The sequence below is a fragment of the Schistocerca gregaria genome, chromosome X, assembly GCF_023897955.1.
Source record: "Schistocerca gregaria isolate iqSchGreg1 chromosome X, iqSchGreg1.2, whole genome shotgun sequence".
Lineage (NCBI taxonomy): Eukaryota > Metazoa > Arthropoda > Insecta > Orthoptera > Acrididae > Schistocerca > Schistocerca gregaria.
This window is the reverse complement of record NC_064931.1, coordinates 188,600,051-188,614,357: the sequence shown is the minus strand read 5'-3', so window position 1 is coordinate 188,614,357 and position 14,307 is coordinate 188,600,051. Positions and strand designations below refer to the sequence as shown.

The 14,307-nt window shown below is 41.1% G+C and overlaps 1 protein-coding gene across 3 annotated transcripts in view; it reads right to left on the bottom strand.

Annotated features, from left to right (window-relative positions):
* The window catches only part of LOC126298476 (dynein axonemal assembly factor 11-like), a 307,265-nt gene that overhangs the window by 130,859 nt on the left and 162,099 nt on the right, over positions 1 to 14,307 (bottom strand). For all 3 annotated transcript variants that reach the window (XM_049989810.1, XM_049989811.1, XM_049989812.1), the window contains exons 5-6: positions 5,074 to 5,157; positions 4,312 to 4,448 (exon numbers count right to left, since the gene is read on the bottom strand). In XM_049989810.1, coding sequence (XP_049845767.1) covers positions 4,312 to 4,448; positions 5,074 to 5,157 — 221 coding nt within the window. The remainder of the gene's footprint in view (positions 1 to 4,311; positions 4,449 to 5,073; positions 5,158 to 14,307) is intronic.

The window sequence follows — 14,307 nt, the reverse complement described above, 5'->3', positions numbered from 1 at the left end:
TTTGTGTTACTTCTTATTCTTCTTCTTCTTCTTCTTCTTCTTCTTCTTCTTCTCTTTCTGAGGTGGAGGAGGACAGGACACAGGGGGAGTACAGGTGTCTGCAAGATCGGGGGACCGAAAGAGAGTGGCCGACCTTGGGGCACACACATGGGGTGCACACATGGTGCGCCTCATAGTCCAGGGGTGGTGAGAGTCTTCTGGCCTGAGAGACAGCATGGAGAGGGTTCCTGGGAGGGAGCCTGTTCACCGGCAGACACCAAAGAAGGGGGGGGGGGCATTTCTTCGGCCGGGGAGGGGGAGTGACTCCGTGACGGGAGTTCGTGGGAACTGCAGGGGATGTTGAGGGAAGAGCGGGGCGGGGCTGGGGTGAGGACGAGGGAGGAGGAGGAGGAGGAGGAGGAGGAGGAGGAGGAGGTGGAGGTGGAAGAGGAGGAGGAAAGGAAGTAAGAGGCAAAAGTGGAAGATAGTGACACCGGATGGTGTCTCTCATTCTTTTGGTGAGCCTCAACGTAAGACAGGTGATCCATAGACTTGTATTCTTGTATATTCTTTCCTCTCTTCTTTTCTTGGGCAATCCCGTGAGCGAGGGGAGTGGCGGTCAGCACAGTTGACAGACACAGGCAGCAGACTGGGAGGCCACAGCCACCACACAAAGGGTCCGCTGTACAGCGGGAAGACACATGCCGAAAACGCAAGCACCAAAGCACTGCATAGGTGGAGGGATGTACGGCTTCACGTCACATCTGTAGCACATAACCTTGACATTCTCTGGGATGGCATCATCCTTGAAAGCCAGAATGAAGATGCCAGTAGCAGTGTGGTTGTCTTTGCAACCCTTCTGCACGCATTGAACAAAATGAATGCCACACCACTCCAGACTAGCCTGGAGTTTCTCATCAGTTTGCAGGATGAGGTCCCTATGAAAAATTACTCCCTGGACCATACTCAGAGATTGGTGAGGAGTGATAGACACTGGGACATTACCAAGATGCTCACAGACAAGAAGAGCTGCAGATTGGGTGGCAGAAGGAGCTTTGATCAACAGAGAGCCCAACCGCATCTTACTAAGAGACTCCACTTCACCAATCTTGTCCTTGATATTTTCCATGAAAAACAATGGCTTTGTGGCAGTGAATGTGTCCCCATCCGTCCCAGTACAGATGAGGTAAAGGGGAAAGGGTTTCATCCCAAGACGGTGAGCCTGACCCCCTTCCTATGGTGTAGTTAGGGAGGGGAAGGTTGCCAGGTCACACGAAGTAGCATTCAAGGATCCCTCACCATTCAAAGAGACGGCTGTTTGAGAACAGCCAGATTTTTGCAGCTTGATAAACTTCATGCACCAAGCATCCGCCCTGATACCACCCACTCTGAACATAGACTCTCCCTACGGGCGCCACCCAGCCACAGCAATGGCCATCTGGCACGGCGGCCGTTGCTGGGTGTTCTGATGCTCGCAGAAGATAAGCAACCACTCCTTCGTATACATGGGGAGGGAACAGCTCAGTTATCAGTAGTATGATCCCTGTGCTGTCAGGGAGCTCAGCCATATGGGTACATAACAACCCCACCACATGGACTGGCTACACATGCTGGTGACCTAGCAGGGTGGAAGGGGGCTACAGTGGGGAAGGGAGAAGGGAAGGAAGGGGGGAGAGGAATCCATACTGTAGATGCTAGGGAAGGAGTCCTTTCCCATATGGCTCATACTAAAAACAGGAAAGTTTGAAGTGGAGGTTAACCCCAAGTGGGGTCCTAAATGCCAAAAAGAATGAAAAAACAGGCAAAAGGAATAAAATTGCAACCACCACATTAAATCATGTGGATAGCCAGGTCAACATAAATCAGAGCACCAACAGAGGGGAAAGGAGGTGGCAACAGGGAAGCAGCAAGGACAGAGAGGAACAGGGCAGGGCGATGGAAATGCTGCCACAGAATGAAGAATGGGTGGGAAAAGCTCAGGGCCCTGTGTGCGCCATGCATGAACTCACAAAATAACTGTGAGCCCCTGGGATGGTGGTTATGTGTTGGTTTAGGATTTTTTAGTGCATCCTTGGAGGCAGAAGGAGCTTCCTGGATTAAAAACTGATTTATGGTTAACTTGAAATACAGTCACATATAAATTACAGGATGAAGTTGAACTTCACATGACAATTATACAATGAAGAGCCAAAGAAACTGGTACACCTGCCTAATATCATGTAGGGCTCCAACGAGCACACAGAAGTGCTGCAACATGATGTGGCATGGACTTGACTAATGTCTGATGTAGTTCTGGAGGAAATTGACACCACGAATCCTGCAGGACTGTCAATAAATTTTGTAAGGCATCCCAGATATGCTCAATAATGTTCATGCCTGGGGAATTGGTGGCTAGCAGAAGTGTTTAAACTCAAGAGTGTGCCTGGGGCCATTCTGTAGCAATTCTGGATGTATGGGTGTGTTGCACTGTACTGCTGGAATTGCTCAAGTCTGTTGGAATGCACACTTGACACGAATGGATGCAGGTAATCAGATAGGATGCTTATGTACATGTCACCTGTCAGGATTGTACCTAGACGTATCAGGTGTCACATATCACTCCAATTACACATCCTTCACACCATTAGAGCCTCTATCAGCTTGAACAGTCCCCTGCTGACATGCAGGGGCCATGGATTCACGAGGTTGTCTACATACCTGTACACGTCCATCCACTTGATACAATTTGAAACAAGACTCATCCAATTGTGCAACATGATTCCAGTCATCAACAGTCCAATGTCAGTGTTGGTGGGTCCAGGTGAGGTGTAAAGCTTTGTGTTGTGTGGTCATAAAGGGTACACGAGTGGGCCTTCGGCTCTGAAAGCCCATATAGGTGATGTTTTGTTGAATGGTTTGCACGCTAACATTTGCTGATGGCCCAGCACTGAAATCTGAAATCTGCAGCAATTTGCGAAAGTGTTGCCTTCTGTTACACTGAATGATCCTCTTCAGTAGTACAGGAAAATTCCCACTTCATAACTACCTCAGAGATGCTGTGTCCCATCATTCATGCATCGACAAAACACCTTGTTCAAACTGACTTAAATCTTGATAACCTGTCATTGTAGCAGCAGTAACCAATCCAACAACTGTGCCAAACACTTGTCTTATATAGGCATTGCTGATTGCAGTACCGTATTCTGCCTGTTTACATATATCTGTATTTGAATATGCATGCCTATACCAGTTTCTTTAGAACTTCAGTGTAGTAGTTACGAATCAGCTCATTGTAATACACACACACACACACACACACACACACACACACACACACACACACACACACTCTGGTTCCTGATGCAAGCTGTCTTCGTATCATGTCATCATTTAAAGTAGTGCCCAACAAAACGACGGCAGCAGCATACCATTCACTGTATAATGACTACTCGAGTGCTACACACTGGTACACTGTGTAAGTTGGTAGCAGTTGCAAACCAACATGAAACCTTTCAAAAACCACCGACAAGACTCAACCACAAATACCGCTAATGACAAAATGAGATCAATCATTTCTGGCCAATGCAGCAATGACTAATGAAGGGAGAGATGGGGAGAATACAATCCAACATTCCTGTGTACAATCCAGTACAAACATTCTGCGGTAAAGCCATTTTCTTTACATTATACAGATGCTATTTTTATTCATCAGTTTCCCCACTACTATTTGCAAGATAATAGTCTTACTTAGATCAGTACATTTTCCTTTAGTTGTATGTATACCATCTGAAATATTCTTGCATACCACCAGTGGTACCGTCATGAACCCTTGACTTAGAAGTTTAATTTTTTTTATACCACCAAGAGACTGTAGACATTAGTATTTGACATACATTTCAACTTTATACATCTAACCATCCTAGAGAAAGAAACATCTTAACAGGTAAATGGAGAGATGGACAACAAAATGATCTTGCAAGGGTTCCTTCCATTTAATTTTGACTGAGGTATAGACTCACAGTAACTATACTACTGCTCCTCTAATCATCTGGATTTTATCATGTATACTGGTCTTTGCACCATGCAAAAGCTGTCAATAGCAGTTAAAAACTCTTAAACTTTACATGGAACAAATACGAAATTTGAAGTCTGCAAGGAAAGGGAAATCCATTACGGAACATTTGTAACCTACAATTACAGTTACAGAGAAAACATCACAAATTACTGACCCATCATAAACAAGGCTGTTCACAATAAAAGTTGTGAGTTAAAGCAGTGAAGTAGGGGAAAAACTGCAACATGTGCTGACAGTAATTATCACACTAATTGATCACAAGATTGACAAAAACTTACCGGGAAGAATTCTTTTCATAATTAGCGTTCTGACGATCCATTTCATACATTTCAGCTTTTGGAGATTGTTGTCGCAACACTGGGGTTTCCAAGTGTTCATCAGCATCTACATGGTTATTATGTATTCTTGTATTTCCCTGCATTCATAAATAATTCAGTTAAAAAGTTTGAGGACTGGGGCTAGAACTGTGACAGCAACTGGACAGGACTACTTGGAGAATAATGGGAAGGGCCAGGATAATGCAAAGTGTCAAGGAAAGTGAGTATGGGTAAAAAACAGGATAGTGAAGGGAAGGAGATATAGACAGAGGTGGAGATGCTTATGACGGTGACTCAGACTTTGAGGAAGTGTCAAGAACAAAATTGACAGACTTATCTCAGTGAAGATATATAACAATAAAATTGTTATCCAATCTACCCAATTACAAATAGTTATCCTTTTTGTGCTTAATTTCATTGGTCAGATAGCGCCATACACATTCCAAGTGAAGTGGTGGATACAAAAATATACTAACATATGCTACATGAATTTTGAGAACTTTTACATAATTGTCAATTAAAGCACAACATTATACAATACATATAACTGCAGACAACAGAGCACACATCATTCAGCAGTAATACATGGAAAGAGTACTTCAAAAGCCCCAAAAACAATGTGAAAAATTACATACTTTCTTTTAAGTGCAATTTAATTCCAAACAGAACAAAATTAATCCATGGCAAAAATACAGAAGGATAGGGAGGAAAAATTATATTTACCTGTCGCATGTGACACCTGTTTTCCATTAATTCTGGTTCTTCATAGGGTTCATAGTAACGATCATCCAGTTCATGGTTGGGTCCCTGTGAAAAGAAAGAGAGAGCAAAGTTTCCTAGAAAAAATGATGACTTGAGACAGGAGCTTTGTTTAAAATGCAATGTAAAAGGTTCAGAAATGAATAGTTCAAGACATAACTATCATAAGCAAGCACACAATGTGACTGACACAGAGGTCAAGGTAAACAAAAAGCAGCTTTCTGCACAAGCAGTGCGCATATTTGTTTGACTAATGAAAGGCATGGGAAGTTTAATTTCACCTAGTCCAAATGAACATTACAAAAAAGCTCTCTACATATGTAAAGACATTAACAGGTGCCAATTAATAATACTGTATTGAAACAACAACAGGACTGAAAGAAAGAGGTCACAGCAATGAAAAAAAAAACATAAAAAAGGACCACAGCAAGAAAACATATCTTGAAAGAAATAAAGAAAAAGAAGTGGTTTAAGACCATAAAAAATTGTTGCAACAACAGAAAAACAGGGTCACAAACCAAAGCAGTAAGGTTGCACACAAAAAAGGCACACTAATAAGAAAAATAGGATCACACTAACAAGAAAAAGTATATTGTTACCATAATACACAGCTTGACAAAAAGTGAAGGGGAAGAGCAAATGAGCTGAAACTTCACATGTATGTATAAGATTCACAGATGACATGATGATTCTTGCAGAATATGAACAGAGACTGATTTAAATGCTGAATGACCTGAATGAAGCCTGTGTAGCATATGCGATAAAAATAAAAAAGAAGAAAACAAAAGGCATGGTTATAGGCTTACAGGAAAGAGTGGAGTATAAGTTAGGGATAGAAACCGTATAACAGGTGAGAACATTCAAGTATTTGGGAAGCTGCATTAGTGAAAATATACCATGTGAACAGAACATCAAAGTCAGAATGGTGCTGGGGAAAGAGGCACTTCAAAAGCAGAAAAGACTCTTAAGTAATGGTTTGAACACAGACTTATGGAAGCAACTAGTGAAATGCCTGATATGGAGCGTGGCCCTGTGTGGAGCAGATATATAGACTTTGAGAAAGCATGACAAGAGAAAAATTGAAGATTGTAAAATGTGGATATGATGCAGAATGAAGGTCAACTGGACTGAAAGTTAGGAATGAGGAGATACTGAGAAGAGTGGGAGAAGATCGGAAGATGTTGCTGACATCGATGAATAAGAAGGTAAACTGGGTAGAACACAATCTGAGGTGAGACTTCCTTCTAGTAGAGGCAATTGAAGATTTTATTCTAGGGAAGGGCAGAAGAAGATATCAGGTGCTGGATGGTATCAGTAGACCATAAGGAGGGTACCAAACTAAGAGGAAAGTAGAGGGCAGAGAAGCATGGAGGATTATGAAGTCTAAACCTGCTGAAAGGCAGATAACCTAATGATGATAAGAATCATAGGTGATAGTCCTGCAATATGAAAATGTCTCTCCCACTATTGGTCTCAGTTTACGGTTAGGACGTGTGGACAATCACTTGCCTTAGGCTCTGGTTATAATTTCTGTGGTACGATGGCATAGGATGCCACTTTAGCCTATCCTGGCAAGGACTTTGTGTGCTATGAGGTTTACTACATGGCAAATGACATAGTCACAATAGCTTTCAAGGTTTACAAAACTCATCTACCACTTTTAGTGCCTCATTTCCTAATATACACTGTTGCAGAAACAATGAAAAAAACACGCCAAATTTAAACGAATGCAAACTTTGCAAGTTTGGTGATCTTTTACAGAAGCTTGAACTTTATATCAAAAGTGCTGCAGAAAATCCAAAGAGATTCTGGTCATACATAAAGTAAGCCAGCAGTAAGACACAATCAATGCCTTCTCAGTGCAATAGCAAAGGAAGTACTACCAATGACAGTGCTGCTAAAGCAGAGTTACTAAACACAGCCTTCCAAAATTCCTTCACCAAAGAAGATGAAGTAAATATTCCTGAATTTGAATCAAGAACAGCTGCCAACATGAGTAACTTAGAAGTAGGTATCCTTGGAGTAGTGAAGCAATTTAAATCACATAATAAAAGCAAGTCTTCCAGTCCGGACTGTATACCAATTAGGAACCTTCCAAAGTATGCTGATGCAACAGCTCCATACTTAACAATCGTATACAACAACTCGCTCTATGAAAGATCCATACCTAAATACTTGAACACAGGTCACACCAATGTTCAAGAAAGGCAGTAGGAGTAATCCTCTAAATTACAGTCCCACATCATTAACATCAATACGCAGCAGGACTTTGGAACATTTATTGTGCTAGAACACTGTGAATTACCTCAACGAGAATGGTTTATCAATGCACAGTCAACACGGACTTAGAAAACATCAGTCTTGTGACACACAACTAACTCTTTGCCTACACAAAGTTGAGTGCTATCGACAAGGGATTTCAAACTGTTTCCATATTTTTAGATTTCCAGAAGACTTTTGAGACTCTACCTCACAAGTGGCTTGCTGTTAGATTGTGTGCTTATGGAATATCATCTCAGTTATGACTGGATTTGGGATTTCCTGTCAGGTCACAGTGCGTAGTAATTGACAAAGTCACCAAGTAAAACAGAAGTGATTTCTAGCATTCCCCAAAGTAGTGATATAGGCCCTCTGCTGTTCCTCATCGCCGGCCAGAGTGGCCAAGCAGTTGTAGGAGCTACTGTCTGGAACCGCGTGACCGCTATGGTCACAGGTTCGAATACTGCCTCGGGCATGGATGTGTGTGATGTCCTTAGGTTAGTTAGGTTTAAATAGTTCTAAGTTCTAGGGGACTGATGACCTCAGAAGTTAAGTCCCATAGTGCTCAGAGCCATCTGAACCACTTTTTTGTTCCTTATCTACATAAATGATTTAGGAGACAATCTGAACAGCCATCTTAGGTTGTTTGCAAATGATGCTGTTATTTATTGTCTAGTAAAGTCATCAAGAGATTTAACAAATTGCAAAATGATTTAAGAAAGATATTTGTTTGGTGTGAAATTTGGCAATTGACCCTAAATAACGAAAAGTGTAAAGTCATGCACATGAGTGTTAAAAGAAATCTGTTAAATTTCAGTTACATGCTAAATCAGTCAAATCTAAAGGCTGTAAATTCAACTAAGTACCTCGAAATTACAATTATGAACAACTTAAATTGGGAAGAACACACAGAAAATGTTGTGGGGAATGCCAACCAAAGACTGAATTTTATTGGTAGGACACATACAAGATGCAACAGACCTACTAAAGAGGATGCCTACCCTATGCTTGCCCATCCTCTTTTGGAGTACTACTTCAGGTGTGGGATCCTTACCAGATAGGATTAAAGGAGTACATCGAGAAAGTTCAAAGAAGGGCAGGATGTTTTGTTTTATCGAGAAATAGAGGAGACAGTGTCATTGACATGATGGAGGATTTGGGGTGGACATCATTAAATTAATGGTGTTTCTCAATGCCACGGAATCTTCTCACAAAATTTCAGTCACCAACTTTCTCTTCCAAATGTGTAAATATTTTGGACACTGACCTTTATATGGAGAAATTATCATCATCATCATAAAATAAGAGAAATCAGAGCTCACACAGAAAAATATAGATGTTCATTTCTTCGGCACGCTATTTGAGATTAGAAAAATAGAGAATTATTGCATATGTGATTTGCAGAGTATTGATGTAGATGCTCCCTACATTTACCTCCTCCTTCCTTTTCATAACATTTTCTTCTAATTTGTTTCCTTTGTTTTGTCCATCTATATAACCCCTCCACTTTTCAGTCTTCCCCTTCTTGGATTAGTACTGGTTTGCCATCTGAGCTCTTGATATTCATACAGCTGATATTCTGTTCTTCAATGATTTCTTTAATTTTCCTGTACATTGCATCTATCTTCCCCATAGTCAACCATGTTACTATCACTTTGCATTTCTACTCTAGCCATTCCTGCCTAGCCATTCTGCACTTCTTGTCAGTCTCATTCCTTAACCACCTGTATTCACTTATACCTAATACACTTGCAGTAGTCTTTTTATGTCTGCAAAGTTGTCTGCCAGGTCATTACTATACAACATGAACATCGAGATTCCCATCTCACTTCCCTGCGGTACAGCTGAAATTGCTTCTCAACCCAATCACAAATTTTGTTTGATACAATATTGCTGATCCATTGCTTTCATGGTGTCATGCCACAAGAACGAGAGTTGGGTTTTGTTGACCAATGTTTTCATAATTATTCATGTGTGTGGCAAGCAAGTGGTAATTCAATTCAAGACACCTTGTGTGTCTGATCTCAGCGTATGTTTCAAGATTCCACAACAGGTTGATGTCAAAAATATTGTACGGTACTTTGATGGCTCAGTTCTGCTACTCTACTTGGAGATGGGTGTCACTTGTGCATTCTTCTAATCCATGGACTCAGTTTTCTGTTGAAGGAATCTACAGGGTATTTTGGTTGAAGAGGAACTAAGTCAGTCACAAATTCTGAATAGAATCTGATATGGATTTGATCAGGTCGTGCAGCTGTGTTCAGTTTTAGTAGTTACAAATGTTTCTCAATACCTCTTACAGAAACATACATACCAGTCATCTTCACAGTGGGACAAGAATTAAACTGGAGGAATTAGTATGCCTGGATTTCCTTTCATATATGGATGTTTGAAATTTGAAAGTACAGTTCACTATTCCTGCATTTGCTTCAGTAAACTCATATTTAGTTTTTGTATCATCCGTGAGTGTCTGGACACTAAAATTGGTGCCACGGACAGCATTTACTTATGATCAGAATTTCTTTGGGTTTTGTGACAGTTTCTTGTCTGCTGTGAAAAATACACCTTATCTGTTTTCCACTGGTCTACCCTTTTGACATAAATTAAGATTTACCCCAGAAAGTCTCCCTGCTGTCAGTCTCAGGGTTTAACCAGCTTTCTGTACCTAGGACTATGTGAGCTTTACATCTTTTTAGTAGTACTTAACCCTTAACTACTATCGACCGTCTCTCAGACCGCTACTAATTTTTGTGTCGAGATATTTCTCATACCCCTTCAAAGCCAAATGGACTCTTTCATGTACCTTCCTATTGGCTGTCAAGCTACATGTGCCAGCATTTTTGCATTGTTTCAAAATTATTAGCCTTGAGAGGTCTCACAGACGTACCATAGTGTTTGCGTACCGCTTTTTTATTGAATGCTACTGTTTCTCCATGGCGGGGAAAGCTGGGCCTTTTGTGCAATGTGTGTTATGAGAGACAGATGTCTTCACTTGCAAGATGAGCCTCAGACACCGAAAAAAGAATTCGAAGATTGAAAAACGTGCACCTTTTGCCCTCCTCGTCTGAAGAGGAAAATCAGGTATCCATGTCAACAGCGTGCTGTTCCGATTTGTTTGGAGTGTTCCAGGAAGGTCTGTGTAAAGTGTTTGCAGGTGGAAATTGACTAAAGTATGATTCAGTGGCACATGAGAACAAGTATTTAGTTTTTACTTGTAATTTTAGAAGTAAAATGGTGGCAAAATTCCTCCATTCATACACTTATGGACTGAAATATTCGCTCTACATTGCAAAGTGAGTTGTAAACTGAAAGCTGACTTTGCACACAATTTATCGTAAATCATGTCAGATATTTCCACCTAGTTATATTGCCAATTTGTAATATAATCCCTCTGATGAAAATCTATGTGTGAGCAGAGAGCTAACTATTTGTTTTTATTTTCGTAACTCATAAAATAAAAATATACTCCAGATTTCGCTTTGTTTTAATTGCCGAAGTGTTTAAAATACCGCAGTGTTTAAAAAAAATCAAACTTCTACAAAATCCACCTCTAAGAAGTGTAATGAATGACTGAAAGTCAAGAAACTATATATATTCAGCAAAATTCTGGTTTGATATATAAAACAGAAAAATGCAGTCTGTAAGACCTCTCCATAGTAATTATGTTCCTGTGAATGACCACAGTAGTTAAGGGTTAAGAGACTGGAACTTTGATGTGAAATATTCTGCATTTATCACTAGGATGTTCATAGTCTCATCCTTGTGAAGCATTTCTTTGGGCCTTACAGTAATACTTTGGTGTCTCCTACAGCTATTTTTGTTTGGAATGGATGGAGAGTCACCAAATCAAAGAATTCCTTGCATGCACCAAACACACAGTAAAAATCCTGAATGGCTGCTTTCGATATGTAGCACTCACTTCACAGCTTAACTTATCAAATAACTTTCAAAGTCTCTGGTACAGTCCTGCCATTCAGTTCAGAACCAGGCAGCCATGATCAGATTTGGGCAAAATGCTCTAAATTTTGAGCTTTGATGAAAGTCTGTGAGCAAGACTGCTCTTCCTGCCAGTGGCCAGAATGGTCCAACAATGATCTCAGGGCCCAGATGAAAGGTATAGTCTGTTCCAATGTGCACCACACCCAGTTCCCTCCCTTCAACATACTGAATGTGTGAGTGCACAAACTGATCCTTCCCATACTTTTCTGCTATTTCTCTAAGGAGTAACATTAATTGTTAGAATGTTCAAACTGACTGATACAGGAAACAGCAGGCTTTTGAACAGGTGCGATGTGTGACACTGTCCCAATTTCAATTTCAGTGGCAGACAGCACCTGGTACCTGTTGCTAAGGGGTATGGGTGTAGTACCTCGAGTACACCCTGTCGCTGCCTCCCCTGTACAAGGACCATAGACCTACCACTGACATGTCACTCATAGTTAAGTCAACTGGAGGTGATAGGTCATTTATTTCCTGGAGAGGAGACAGTGTCCACAGGAGATGATAAAACTTTAGGTACTTTTGCTATCTCTAGCATACGTCTCTAGGTAGCTCAACCAACACATTCATTTGCCACAGCCTCAAATCACTTGATGAGAAACAGGGTAATTACAGTTGCTTATGGGTAGCAACAAACACAAACCTTACCCAAGAACTAATTCATAGCAGAGCTGCACTGTTGCTGGTGCAATATTTTTCTTAATAGTCAACAAACAACTAGAAAACAGACTTGCTAATTCTCTTTTCGTTTCTGGATTTGTTAACAATACAAGGATTACAAGTTACCTTTAAGAATGAAGCAATTAACACCCTGGAAAGTTATTTTCTGTTATAATAAGAGAAAAACATGTGATAAAACTTACTGAGTCTCTGGAGGTGCTTGAAACTTCTAGTCTTTATGCTCAGTAGCAAACTCAAAAACAATGGAAACTTACTGAACTGCCATTGAAAGGGGGACTAAATGGAACATAAAACGATTTTTTTAATATGCACAGACACACACCATTACACTACAGCAGTAGACTTCAAAAGAGCAATGTTTATGTCACTATCCCGAACTTCCAAAAACTTCTTTAGAAAAAAGTCATCAACAACATGAAAAGGTGAAACTATATGACTAATTAATTAAGCACCTACACTGAAATTAAAGGAACACAATCTTCACAGATTTACTATGAAATACAGTATAAATGAGATCCATCAACTGCTGACAATTCTCAGAAAAATATCCTTATTCTACATCTACATCTACATCCGTACTCCGCAAGCCACCTGACGGTGTGTGGCGGAGGGTACCCTGAGTACCTCTATCGGTTCTCCCTTCTATTCCAGTCTCGTATTGTACGTGGAAAGAAGGATTGTCGGTATGCTTCTGTGTGGGCTCTAATCTCTCTGATTTTATCCTCATGGTCTCTTCGCGAGATATACGTAGGAGGGAGCAATATACTGCTTGACTCTTCGGTGAAGGTATGTTCTCGAAACTTTAACAAAAGCCCGTACCGAGCTACTGAGCGTCTCTCCTGCAGAATCTTCCACTGGAGTTTATCTATCATCTCCGTAACGCTTTCGCAATTACTAAATGATCCTGTAACGAAGCGCGCTGCTCTCCGTTGGATCTTCTCTATCTCTTCTATCAACCCTACCTGGTGCGGATCCCACACTGCTGAGCAGTATTCAAGCATTGGGCGAATAAGCGTACTGTAACCTACTTCCTTTGTTGTCGGATTGCATTTCCTTAGGATTCTTCCAATGAATCTCAGTCTGGCATCTGCTTTACCGACGATCAACTTTATATGATCATTCCATTTTAAATCACTCCTAATGCGTACTCCCAGATAATTTATGGAATTAACTGCTTCCAGTTGCTGACCTGCTATTTTGTAGCTAAACGATAAGGGATCTATCTTTCTATGTATTTGCATCACATTACACTTCGCTACATTGAGATTCAATTGCCATTCCGTGCACCATGTGTCAATTCGCTGCAGATCCTCCTGCATTTCAGTACAATTTTCCATTGTTGCAACCTCTCGATACACCACAGCATCATCTGCAAAAAGCCTCAGTGAACTTCCGATGTCATCCACCAGGTCATTTATGTATATTGTGAATAGCAACGGTCCTATGACACTCCCCTGCGGCACACCTGAAATCACTCTTACTTCGGAAGACTTCTCTCCATTGAGAATGACGTGCTGCGTTCTGTTATCTAGGAACTCCTCAATCCAATCACACAATTGATCTGATAGTCCGTATGCTCTTACTTTGTTCATTAAACGACTGTGGGGAACTGTGTCAAACGCCTTGCAGAAGTCAAGAAACACGGCATCTACCTGTGAACCCGTGTCTAAGGCCCTCTGAGTCTCGTGGACGAATAGCGCGAGCTGGGTTTCACACGATCGTCTTTTTCGAAACCCATGCTGATTCCTACAGAGTAGATTTCTAGTCTCCAGAAAAGACATTATACTCGAACATAATACGTGTTCCAAAATTCTACAACTGATCGACGTTAGAGATATAGGTCTATAGTTCTGCACATCTGTTCGACGTCCCTTCTTGAGAACGGGGATGACCTGTGCCCTTTTCCAATCCTTTGGAACGCTTCGCTCTTCTAGAGACCTACGGTACACCGCTGCAAGAAGGGGGGCAAGTTCCTTTGCGTACTCTGTGTAAAATCGAACTGGTATCCCATCAGGACCAGCGGCCTTTCCTCTTTTGAGCGATTTTAATTGTTTCTCTATCCCTCTGTCGTCTACTTCGATATCTACCATTTTGTCAACTGTGCGACAATCTAGAGAAGGAAGCACAGTGCAGTCTTCCTCTGTGAAACAGCTTTGGAAGAAGACATTTAGTATTTCGGCCTTTAGTCTGTCATCCTCTGTTTCAGTACCATTTTGGTCACAGAGTGTCTGGACATTTTGTTTTGATCCACCTACCGCT